Source organism: Nicotiana sylvestris, chromosome 12, assembly GCF_000393655.2.
Source record: "Nicotiana sylvestris chromosome 12, ASM39365v2, whole genome shotgun sequence".
NCBI classification, from domain to species: Eukaryota; Viridiplantae; Streptophyta; class Magnoliopsida; order Solanales; family Solanaceae; genus Nicotiana; species Nicotiana sylvestris.
In genome coordinates this window covers 79,665,471-79,678,777 of record NC_091068.1, presented here as the reverse complement: position 1 = coordinate 79,678,777, position 13,307 = coordinate 79,665,471, and the positions used below count along the sequence as shown (strand labels likewise).

Genomic DNA, 13,307 nt, shown 5'->3' with positions numbered 1-13,307 from the left:
GTAACCGGTCCACTTCTCCTCAGAGATGTCTGCAATCTTCGGTCCTATGACCGTGTGTGCCGTGAAATTCGTACACTAAGTTGGGATTCCTCTACGATAGATCTGATAGTATAGGTCTTAGCTACTTGGTGTCTCTGATTTTACCGATGGCGGATATGATGTCTAAAATATCAACATTGAAGTCGTATTCCGACAGGCGTGGTACCACCGTTGGTCCTACATGCCTATTAAATTCGACTATGCTCACGAGTCCCCGAGGGTTCTGACCTCGGTCTGTTCTTCGATCATTTCGGGGTATGTTACGCCTTGGGGCATTTCTCCTATCTTCGGTGTATGGTTGGTACCTTTCCTTGTTTGGCTTTGGATCCTTTGCTAGGAGTCTGCTTAGATATACCGAGTCCGAGGGGGCTCACAGTTGGTCGTCCTCGACCCTAATCTTCAACTGATATCGGTTGTGGACATCTGACCAAGTCACGGCGGGGTATTCAATCAAATTCTGCTTCAGCTGATTTGAAGCCACCGAGCTTCGCTCATTCAAGTCTTGGGTGAAGGCCTGCACTGCCCAATCATCGGAGACTGGTGGTAATTTCATCCTCTCCATTTGGAAAAGAGATACGAACTCCCATAACATCTCGTTTTCCCTTTGTTTGATTTTGAAGACGTCGGATTTCCTTGTAGCCACCTTAATGGCACCGGCATGTGCCTTTATGAAAGAATCTGCCAACATGAAAAATGAGTCTATGGAGTTCGGGGCTAGGTTGTGATACCACATCTTGGCCCCATTTAAAGTGTTTCACTGAACTTCTTCAAGTCATTTCCCTTTACGGCACAATTGTAAGCTGTGACGTGCTCGTTAGGGTCCGAGGTTCCGTTATACTTTGGTAGATCGGGCATTCTAAATTTCTTCGGGATGGGCTTTGGAGCGGTATCTGATGGGAATGGTTTTTGTACGAATTTCTTTGAATCGACACCCTTCAGGATTGGGGGTACGCCCAGGATCTGATCGGCCCTCGAGTTGTAGGCTTCTACATTTTTGTCGTTGGCTTCTATCATCTTTTCGCCCGACTCAATCCTCTTTGTGAGGTTTTCGAGCATCTTCATAATAGCAGGGTCGGCTGCTGGCCTGTTGTTGCTTGACCTTTCAGGTACCTGTTCGGTTCGAGGGGCCATTTCCGGAGCCGCTGTACTTGGGGGTTTTTGGTGGCTTTGCAGTTGAGCAATTGCCTGCTGTTGTGCCTGCAACATCTCAAAAATAACGTGAAGGCTAACCTCATGTTCCTCCCGAGCTGGGATTTTCTGAGCTTCTTGTTGGTCTCCTTGGCGTACGCTCATGTTAGTGTGGGAGCTTATATCAACGTGTTGGGCATCGCGTGAGACCACATCCGTGGGGATTAGCTCTGGTGCGTCCTCAGGTTTTAGTGGTGGTGCGCCAATACCTGGAACAACTACACCATTCTCTCCATGGTTCTCAAGACCGTTGTTTTCATATGCATTCACTGAGTTAGACATTTTGACCTGAAATCAAAGATTCTTGGACAAGAAAAAACGTGAAAGATAACTTGCGTTATATAGTGAACCAGCAAGAAAACAATCACTATTATTTTTAGCCTCACGGTGGGCACCAAATCGTTTACCTTGAAAATGATAATTACAATTAAATTTGATTTTGTGGTTCTAAAAATATGTAATCTGTTTTTATGTTAGTTGTTATGCAATAGATGCTAAGTATGAGATTAGTAAATAAGATAAGAACTTGAAAATAATATATTTAAGCAAACCGAGCAGCTGAGAATGGAGGCCTCGAGCCTGATTATACGGGGCCTCGAGGTCGAGCTGGACACTGAGCTATGGGCAGTCGATGAAGGGCTAACAGTATTGAGAGCTTTGATGAAGACTCTTTATGGTCAATAATGAGCAATAAATGAAGAACAATAAATGTAAGCAATAAATAGTGAAATCAAGAGAATATGTTTAAATTAGAGAGCAGAGAGAATGTTCTTGTATTAAATGTTGTGAATGGTATCTTTTACAAAATGACAAGGGTCCCCTTTATATACTAGGGGGAATTCCAACATAGTACAAGTGCATTTATTACAAAGATATATGGCTGGTACAACCATTTAATGCCACGGTACGGGCTTGAACTAGCCTAATAGACTTGTTCAGCTTTAGTCATGTGCCTTGGGAATCTCCCACTCGTTCATCATAGCCGTCGATTCACTCTGCCCCGAGGTCGAGCATATAGGACCCTCGGGTTCGAACCTTGAACTGGACTCGGGCCTATTGAAAACGAACTGCGGGATATCATAATAATCATAAAATCGGGCTCTCCGATTTTAGCCGTATACACATATAAAATATTAGTTATTCCAGATCCAGTCGAATTAACTAGTCGTTTTCGTTCAGATTTTATGACAATAATCACAACCTTCTTATGAGGGCATTAAAGTCGAGAAAAGTATAAAGAGAAGGAAAATAAAAGAAAGCTACAAAGTTGCTTAACTAGTGAACCTTATAAAAACTTGTCTACCAATGTTGTGAAGTCTTTAAACATTAAATAACGTACCCTAGTAATTTATTTTGTACAATCTCCAACTCATATATTCTTTGCCATTTAAAGTTTTTGCAAAAATGATTTAATAGTCTTAACTATATAAAAGTATCTCTGTAATCCTTTTTTTCTCATTGTAAAAACATCATATCTTAATTAACACTCTATCAACTGAGACACAGTAAGGAAAGACTTAGAAAAAAGTAATAAATGACTTCTTGTTTTTTAAATTTCAAATATTTTAATTTTCTAAAACAATTAATATTATTTTTTTTCTTCATATTTTTGAGGGTGAGATTATCTGCCACATTATTTTAATTCCACATGGTGTGTCTGTGGTCCATACAGTTGTTCTTGTGTAGTTGAGTAGAAGTTAGGCAACTTTCAGCTACATTTGTATGAGGTCTATAGCTACATAAGTAATGACTAGGTGAACTGTGACAACTACCTTTTTAATCTCTGCTACCTAAGTCTAAAGTCTTCCCCACATTTACCTATAGACCCTGTCAACAAGTTATATTAGGACACTAATTTAAATAGAGAATCATTTTCTTAGTCCTGACAAAATCTTGGATGAAACTGATGATCCACTTTGTATTTATCCAAATTTTTATTTAATCCTTTTACTTTTCTTGGTTTGTGAACAAATGATCTTGTTATATATGACATAGATAGAAAACGGTTTTGTTGTTTGTCTTTCATTGTCACTTGAGGAACCATCAAGATTGGTATTACCAAAGTTGATAAATTTGAGTCTTTGAGGGGAGTTTCTTGCTACAATTTGATTCTTGTTTCATAACCAAAATATACAAATCTTGGCTTACATTTTGACCCCACAAGAAGTGTCATAGTAAAGTTTTTGTTTCCTCATATCTCTGGCGGGCAATTCACTGTAGCTGGATACCAAAACAGTTAAGAAGCAACCTCTTTAATGTTGGTTTTTCCTTCAGTGAATTGTGTGGTTTTGTGAGTCACAACAATTAAAGCTTGTCTGCTGTGTATCTACCTATGCCCACTTTCTTTAATTCTACTTTTGGCCACAACCCCATTTGAAAACTCCGCCAAAATTTGCATAATCTAAACACTTTGCTTTTTTACCCTTATTACTATATAGTGGTATAAAACTAGTGTGTCTCTAGCATTGCAGCAGTTCTTGAATTGTCTTTGATCAAAAAAAAAAAAATTTGAATGCCATGCTATTTTTCTTGGTTTCTTGTTTTTCTTTCATACTACTACTTTCTAAGTCTTGGAAGAGTACAATGGGAGATATCTCAAATATATGGTTCTGTGAAGATTTTTTGAAGTTTTTGGCTTCATGGTTCAGAAAAGGTCGGAATACTATTAGTTACTTGAATTTGCCTCTAATGAAAAAGCATGTTGAGTCAAAACTAGAGAATGTTGAGAAGAAGGAAGATGAGATTTCTTTATTGGATTTGCCTGATTTGACTTTGGAATGTATCTTTGAGAGACTTCCACCAAATGGTCTTTGTAGTATGGCTGCAGTTTGCAGTTATTTGAGAGAAAAATGCACAAGTGATCATTTGTGGGAGAAACATATGAAGGAAAAATGGGGTGCATTGATAGGATCTGCTGCTTATAGAGAATGGCAATGCTACATCGCTTCAAGAAATAATGATTCCCTCTTGGAAAATTCAAGAAAAAAGAGAGATTTACTTGGGAAATTTTCAGAAATTAGGAAATTTTTATGGAACAGATCAAAAGGAAATGAAGATAACAGCAAGGTTAGAAGTTCTTCAGCAATTATGGATTGGTATCTCTCCCTTGAGTCTGGCACGTTTTGGTTCTCAGCTCAGGTTTTTAACCGCGAGGTAAAGAGTTTAATTTTTATACGCTAATTGCATAAGAACATTTACCAATATCATGTTGTACTAGGTTATATTGTCCCTTCTCTTCTCGTCTTTTCTGTCTTCTTGAGCCAAGCATCTTTCGGAAACAGCCTCGAAGGAGTAGGGGTAAGGTCTGCCTACATACTATTCTACACTACCCTCCTCAGACCCCATTTGTGGGATTGTACTTGGTCGTTGTTGTTGTTGTATGTTATACTAGGTTAGCTGCATTATTTTTCAGGTTACTAATTCCAGAAGTCATGGGTTGTTACCTGTAGTTTTTACAAACATTTTTCTTTTATTTATATAAAACTTGATTCTTTTAGTATCTCTTGACCTAAGTGCTGATAGATCATGTTTTTTCTTTTGAAGGTGCAGAATGGCCATGTTGGTTTTACGCTATCTTGTTATGATGCTGAAGTTAGCTATGATTGTAACACAAATACCTTCAGAGCAAGGTAAAAAGTTTACCCTTGGATGAGGAAGATAGATGAATTCAAGATTTGTTTTTTCTTTTAGTCCTTTATCCTGACTATGAATGAACTAATTTTGCAGGTATCCCTCACAGGGGAGGCGAATAGTAGAGGAAAACATAGAATGGAATAGGCTAAGAGCACCAACTGTTGATACTCCTCCTTATGTTCTACATGTATCTGATTGCTTAAGTGATCTGAAACCTGATGATCATTTTGAGATTCAGTGGAGAAAAAGCAAAGAGTTTGCATATGGTGCGTTTTTGGGTCAAATTAAAGACTAATTGTTATTCCATCAGAATTTAGCACTTTCTTGATTTCATGGCTTTGTTTTTAATCTCATTAGCATTGAAATATACTCTAAAAGTTGTGCTCATTGTACTGCAGGTTGGTGGTATGGAGTTGTTGGACATTTGGAATCCTGTAATGGCAACAAATTGAATTGCCATTGTCATTCCAGCGGTAAGAAATATTGACCTTTCAATCAGTAAATATCAGAATCATCTTTTCTAAAACTTTTGTAACAATAATATGTTGTGAGCTCTTATGTTAACAATTGAAAGTCATGGTCAAATAACTCTCGTCTAGAAGCTTAAACTGAAACTGTTAGAGAGCACGTTTTTAATTACTTAATTATGTCGTTAACCTGTTAACCTGTACGTTTGTTGAACGAGAAATTCATGATTACCATTCTCGCGACCAACTTATTCGCAGACACAGTGCTACTGGAGTTCAAACAGTACACCCCGGGCTCGAGATGGAGGCAAATAGTGATAAACAGAAAGGAACACAGAGAAGTGGGAAATGAAGCAGATGGTTTTTATGGAGGAATCAGAAAGCTTTATAGTGACAAAGAGATTTCATTGTGGAAGAGCCTCTGTCCTAGCAGCACTTTGGAATAGCACACAAAGAGCTCTTTCCATTTTCCCCCTTTTTCTTTTCTAGGAAGAGGCTCCCTTTCAGCTATTCTGATTTTTAATAGAATACGGCTTATAGAGAGAGCATAATTGGGCTTTTGAATTTATGCTCGGCTCTGTGTAGAGGCTAGAGGTTTTCCAAATATATACAATGAAAAGATCTTGTAAGAACATGTACTATTGTGCATAATGAAAAATTTAGTTGGTAATAAGAAAGATGAAATTGTTATGGATAGTTTGTACATTGGATACTACATTGGATACTACATTGGATGCTACATTGGATGTCCATGTTGTGAATAACTTAAAAATTAAATTTCCTATTTTATGTCCATCATCTTTACTTTTTATGCCTATAAAAGGTCATGTAATTGCAATGAAAAATTACACCAAAGTGAAAGAAGAAAACACTTCTCCATTCTCTCTATCTCTTCTTGTTTACATTTTACTGCATTGCTTTTATTTTATAACACGTTATCAGCACGAAGCTCTAATTTTATTCTTAACTCCCGCTAAGTTGAGCCATATTTTATTAAGGTATGTATCATTATAATCATTTTATTTATGGCAGTACATATCATATGTTCATTGTTTGCAGATTACTTGTGCGCTTGACATCTTAAATAGTTTAAGTACATTGCAGTGATACAATAACTATTTCCTTCCGTGCTCAGCTCTTGGAGGACCTCAAAGTCATCAAACTAGCTATGCACTAATGTCATACTTATAATATTCATGGACTCCCTAGATCAAAACATATCTTTAAGGCATTTTGAAGAACTGTGAGAAATAAATTGACAAGCAATAATTTTATAGTTTAATTACTTTATATTTATTGGAACATATAAATAATGTTAGTCACGTTCAGTTCTATTAACACATATATATCAATAATATAAAGTGAAATGAAACAAGTATGTAATTTCTACTTTATGGCAAGAATAAAATGAAATAGTAGATTGTTAACATGATATAGCTCTATTTTCATTTCTTTTACCTTAATCGTTTTGTTTTCATTAATTGTTTATTATTATAATTATTTCTCTAACTTATTCATCTTTTATGATAGTTTTCACTATGTCAAATTTATCAAAACTTGAATTTGTGGCACTTGACATCACCGGGAGGAACTATTTATCATGGGTTCTTGATGCTGAAATTCACCTTGACGCTAAAGGTCTTGGAAATACTATTATACAAGGAAATGAAGTATCAAATCACGATAAAGTGAAGGCCATGATTTTCCTTCGTCATCATCTACATGAAGGGTTAAAAACTGAATATTTAACCGTAAAAGATCCACTTGAATTATGGATTAATTTGAAGGATCGATATGACCACCTAAAACTTACGGTATTACCGAAAGCTCGGTATGAGTGGATACATTTAAGGTTGCAAGACTTTAAAACCGTAAGTGAGTATAATTCTGTTATCTTTAAAGTAAGTTCTCTATTAAAATTATGTGGAGACACTATCACAGATGAGGACTTATTGGAAAAAACATTTTCTACTTTTCACGCTTCAAATGTGGTGCTACAAACAACAATACCGTGAAAAAGGTTTTAAGAAATATTCTGAGTTAATCACATGCCTACTTGTGGCTGAGCAGAATAATACTCTATTAATGAAAAATCATGAAGCCCGTCCCACTGGGTCAGCTCCATTTCCGGAAGTGAATGTTGTAGCAACATATGATAAGTTTGAAAGAAAACAAAATAATTACCGTGGTCGTGGACATGGTCGTAAACGTGGACGTGGCAGGGGGCGAAACAATTATCGTCATTATGGTGGAAATAAATTGGAGAACAATAAGGGTTCTCAAATTAATCATTCAAAAGGTAAAGCTAGTATGTGTCACCGATGTGGTATGAGAGGTCATTGGGCACGCATTTGTCGTACGCCAGAACATTTTGTCAAACTTTATCAAGCCTCCCTCAAGAAAAAAGAAAATAATGTGGAGGCACACTTGACCTTTCAAAATAATGATGATGAAGCAGGTCCCTCAAATAAATATGATTCTAAGGCACATCTTGCATATAAAGATGATGATTTTGAAGGCCTAACAAATATTACTCATTTAGAAGTTGGGGACTTCTTTGAGGATATTGACTGAAGAACTAATCATCTTACTGGGGAATGAAGCTATAAAAGTTGTTATGTTTATGTTTGCAACTAGTTTATTTTTCTTGAGTGTATTTTCCTAATGCATCATGTGTTGCTAGTTTCTACATTTCTAATGTATTTCTTAATGTTTTTTTCCTGCTTGTCTTTCATATTTCTTATGATGTATTATTTGTCTTTTTTATGAAGAATATGAAAATTCTCCAGTCTTCAGTTGGACTCAAGATTAATAAAGATGATATATGTCTTCTGGATAGTGCTACAACACACACTATTTTAAAAGATAAGAGATATTTCTCTTATTTGGTAATGAAAGAAGCGAATGTTAATACAATATCCGGTAGTACAAGATTAATTGAAGGTTCTGGAAGAGCCAATTTATTACTACCAGGAGGAACAAATTTGGCTATTGATGAAGCACTATATTGTAGTAAATCTCAAAGAAACTTATTAAGTTTCAAAGATATTCGCCAAAATGGCTATCATATTGAGACTACAAATGATGAAAAGATTGAATATCTTTATATTACTACAATAATGTCCGGTAAGAAATATGTGCTTGAAATGTTACCTGCTCTTTCCTCCGGCTTATACTACACAAGTATTAGCAGGATTGAAACACATGCCGTAGTAAACGAGAAGTTTACTAATCAAGATAATTTTATTATTTGGCATGACCGGTTGGGCCATCCTGGTTCTAATATGATGCGTAAAATAATTGAGAATTCACATGGACATGCAATGAAGAATCAGAAGATTCTTCAATTTAAGGAATTCTCTTGTGCTGCGTGTTCTCAAGGAAAATTAATTATTAGACCATCAACTATTAAAGTTAGGATGGAATCCCCTGCATTTCTGGAACGTATACAGGGTGATATATGTGGGCCCATTCACCCTCCATGTGGACCATTCAAATATTATATGGTTTTGGTAGATGCATCTACAAGATGGTCACATGTGTGCTTACTATCAACTCGCAATATGGCATTTGCGAGATTGTTGGCTCAAATAATAAAGCTAAGAGCACAATTTCCAGATTATGCAATTAAGACAATTCGTCTTGATAATGCTGGTGAGTTTACATCCCAAGCCTTTAATGATTATTGTATTTCAACTGGGATAACAATTGAGCATCCGGTTGCTCATGTTCATACACAAAATGGTCTAGCAGAATCATTGATCAAACGCCTCCAATTAATTGCTAGACCAATGCTTATGAGAACAAAACTTCCCATTTCAGTATGGGGTCATGCTATTTTGCACGCAGCAGCACTTGTGCGGATAAGGCCCACAAGTTATCATAAAGTCTCCCCATTGCAATTGGCTTTTGGTCAGGAGCCAAATATTTCCCATCTTAGGATCTTTGGTTGTGCGATATATGTTCCAATTGCTCCACCACAACGCACAAAGATGGGTCCTCAAAGAAGGTTGGGGATATATGTTGGATATGAATCTCCTTCTATTATAAAATATCTAGAGCCGATGACTGGAGATTTATTTACGGCAAGATTTTCTGATTGCCATTTTAATGAATCAGTATATCCAACATTAGGGGGAGAAAATAAGCAGCTGAAAAAGAAGATAGATTGGAATGCATTATCACTGTCTCATTTAGATCCTCGAACAAATCAATGTGAACAAGAGGTTCAAAAGATTATTCATTTACAAAATATTGCAAATCAATTGCCAGATGCATTCACTAACCTACCAAGGGTGACTAAGTCACATATTCCAGCTGCTAATTCTCCAATTCGAGTTGATATCCCTACAAAACAATTAATTAAAGCAAATGAGTCTAAGCCATGCTTGAAACGTGGTAGACCAATCGGTTCTAAAGATAAAAATCCTCGAAGAAGAAAAGGAGCAAGTGATCAAAGTGAACATAACACAGAGGTAGTGGCTCAAGAAGAGCCCCAAGACGTAACAAATGATAAGACCTTAGGGGAGGTCCAGGTACCTAAAAATAATGAAAATGAAGAGATATCAATAAGTTACGTCTCAACCGGGAAAAGATGGAACCGAAATAATATTGTTATCGATAACATTTTTGCTTATAATGTTGCTGTTGAAATAATGCAACAAGATGAGGATCTTGAACCAAAATCTGTCAATGAATGTAGACAGAGAAATGATTGGCCAAAATGGAAAGACGCTATCCAGGCAGAGTTAACTTCACTTGGAAAACGTGAAGTCTTCGGACCCATAGTTCGAACACCTGAAGGCATAAAGCCAGTAGGGTATAAATGGGTTTTTGTGCGAAAACGAAATGATAAAAATGAAGTCGTTAGATATAAAGCACGACTTGTGGCACAAGGGTTTTCCCAAAGGCCTGGAATTGATTATATGGAGACATATTCTCCTGTAGTGGATGCTATCACCTTCAGGTATCTCATAAATATGGCAGTGCAAGAAAAACTTGATATGCATCTAATGGATGTTGTTACAGCCTATTTGTATGGATCATTAGACAACGAAATTTTTATGAAAGTACCTGAGGGATTTAAAGTGCCAGAAGCATATAAAAATTTTCGAGAAACTTGTTCAATAAAGCTTCAGAAATCTTTATACGGATTGAAACAATCAGGACGTATGTGGTACAATCGCCTGAGTGAATACCTGTTGAAAGAAGGGTACAAGAATGATCCAATTTGTCCCTGTGTCTTTATAAAAAGGTCTGGATCTGAATTTGTTATAATCGCCGTGTATGTTGATGATTTAAATATCATTGGAACTCCTGGGGAGCTTCCAAAAATAGTAGACTGTTTGAAGAAAGAATTTGAAATGAAAGATCTTGGAAAGACAAAATTTTGTCTTGGTCTACAAATTGAGTATATGAAAGATGGAATATTTGTCCATCAATCGACATACACCGAAAAGATTTTAAAGCGATTCTATATGGATAAAGCACATCCATTGAGTACCCCGATGGTTGTGAGATCACTTGATATAAAGAAAGATCCATTCCGACCTCATGAAAATGATGAAGAGCTTCTTGGTGCCGAAGTACCATATCTTAGTGCAATTGGGGCATTAATGTATCTTGCCAATAATTCCCGACCAGATATAGCTTTCTCAGTAAGCTTATTGGCAAGATTTAGTACTTCGCCAACACAAAGACACTGGAATGGTATTAAACATATATTCAGATACCTCCAAGGGACCATTGATATGGGTTTATTTTATTCAAATGAATCCAAGCCATCATTGATTGGTTATGCAGATGCAGGATATTTGTCTGATCCACACAAAGGTCGATCTCAGACAGGCTATTTATTTACAAGTGGAGGTACAGCCATATCATGACGTTCGACAAAACAAACTATGGTTGCTACTTCTTCAAATCATGCAGAGATAATAGTCATTCACGAAGCAAGTCGAGAATGCGTTTGGTTAAGATCTATAACTCAACACATTCAGCAAACATGTGGTCTTTCTTCGAAAGAGAATATTCCAACAATATTGTATGAAGACAATGCTGCATGCATAGCTCAATTGAAAGGAGGATATATCAAAGGAGATAGAACAAAACACATTTCACCGAAATTCTTTTTCACTCATGATCTTCAGAAGAATGGTGAAATAGATGTACAACAAGTTCGTTCAAGTGATAATTTGGCTGATCTGTTCACTAAGGCATTACCAACCTCAATATTTGAAAAGCTGATATATAAGATTGGAATGCGTCGTCTTCGAGACATTAAGTGATTTTTCATCAGGGGGAGTAACTACACGCTGCACTCTTTTCCTTAACCAAGGTTTTGTCCCACTGGGTTTTCCTGGTAAGGTTTTTAATGAGGCAGCAAGCAATGCATATTATAAATAACTATGTACATCCCAAAATTTTTTTTGTAAGTTTTTAATGAGGCACATTATCTTACATGGACATCCAAGGAGGAGTGTTATGAATAGTTTGTACATTGGATACTACTTTGGATACTACATTGGATATTACATTGGATGCTACATTGGATGCCCATGTTGTGAATAACTTAAAGATTAAATTTCCTATTTTATGTCCATCATCTTTACTTTTTATGCCTATAAAAGGCCATGTAATTGCAATGAAAAATTACACCAAAGTGAAAGAAGAAAACACTTCTCCATTCTCTTTATCTCTTCTTGTTTACATTTTACTGCGTTGCTTTTATTTTATAACAGAAATAAAGCTTCTTCCTTCTATCTGTTTTTTACTTGGTCCAAAGGTAGAGAAATACTTTTTTTCCTTTTTCTTTTTTGTCTTCTTTCTTCAATACGGTATGAATATTTTTGTTATAATAATAATTTGGCGAAATACATAAACGGCCCTCTTAAGCTCAATTGACCACTTTTTCATTTTGACACTTGAAGTGTTTATTAAGTGTATCAAGTAAATACTTGAGTGCATCATACTATATGAGTGAATTACACTTGCCTTGTCAAATGAACCAATTAAAAAGCGAGTATAATTTATAATAAAACAATTAACACGTGTAATTAAAAAAACATTTAAAGAAAAAGAACCCTCTCTCTCACCCATCTTCTTCGCTTTTTCAAAGAGAAAATTTTATTTTCCATTATCATAGTCCTTTATTACATTGATACAGTAAGAGAAAGAACCCTCTCTCACCCTCGCTTCACAGCGAACATAAACTTCAGCCACCGCCAATTAATTAGAGTACAATCTAAAGAAAGACAAATTACTTAAATTTCCAATTTTCCTTGAGGATAGTTCCGTAAGAAGAAGGTTTAACATCCCCGCCGCCACCAGAGACAGAACTTTTGCCGGCAAAATTGACACCAGGCAAATTCTGGCACTAGCAGTGTTTACCTATAAAACGGTACAGTCGAATTTATAGCATAGTTATACACACGTGAATCGATTTGAACCCAAAAATGATAAATAAATAAATAAATAAATAAATAAGAACTAAAAGTAGATTATCCAATGAAATTAAAAAAGATAACAAGTGTGGCTAAGGACTTTAGCCTTTTTCCGGTGGCAAGAATGAATATAATGTTCAAATGTTAAAATTGAGTGTATAGCGACAAAGTATAGGCTTTTTTGTATAAGAAATTTCATGTCCAACAATGGTTGTTAATCTTCCTATTTATAGCCTTACTTATGGAGACCATATTCTAAAATCAAGCTCCTCTTCAATAAGAATAAAATCGTCATTGATAGGTATATACGGCTAGTTTTGAATATTGATATTCTCTGTAACAACTTCTCATTAATTGTTATCCGATATCAAACCTTCGAATCTTTATCGTTAGCTCATATTCCCTTTGGAATTCATCCTGCACCGATCACACATTCATACCTGGTGACAGTTATGTGTTGGTTCACTTTCCACCTACCTTCGATTTCATGTGTCACCATATTCGACCAACTGTCATCAACCAATTTTACCCTATACAA

General features: G+C 36.1%; 1 protein-coding gene across 2 annotated transcripts; it reads left to right on the top strand.

Moving 5' to 3' along the window:
* The first annotated feature begins 3,512 nt into the window (after positions 1-3,512).
* On the top strand, positions 3,513-6,021 carry LOC104219208 (F-box protein At2g26850-like). Of its 2 annotated transcripts, none has more exons than XM_009769849.2 (5): positions 3,513-4,380; positions 4,777-4,856; positions 4,954-5,126; positions 5,259-5,333; positions 5,586-6,021. In XM_009769849.2, the coding sequence occupies exons 1-5, from the start codon at positions 3,745-3,747 to the stop codon at positions 5,771-5,773; spliced, it is 1,152 nt and encodes a 383-aa protein (XP_009768151.1). In that variant the 5' UTR covers positions 3,513-3,744; the 3' UTR covers positions 5,774-6,021. The 2 variants fall into 2 exon arrangements, with proteins under 2 accessions (XP_009768151.1, XP_009768150.1); XM_009769848.2 differs by having other exon boundaries at positions 4,771-4,856.
* Positions 6,022-13,307: the final 7,286 nt, after the last annotated feature.

Bases quoted from the DNA above. Each gene is read 5' to 3' on its own strand.
- LOC104219208 (XM_009769848.2), top strand. From the start codon at position 3,745: ATGCTATTTTTCTTGGTTTCTTGTTTTTCTTTCATACTACTACTTTCT. The intron at 4,381-4,770 runs GTAAAGAGTTTA...TTTCTTTTGAAG, and splicing joins CTCAGGTTTTTAACCGCGAG to GTGCAGAATGGCCATGTTGG. The intron at 5,127-5,258 runs GTGCGTTTTTGG...ATTGTACTGCAG, and splicing joins AAGCAAAGAGTTTGCATATG to GTTGGTGGTATGGAGTTGTT.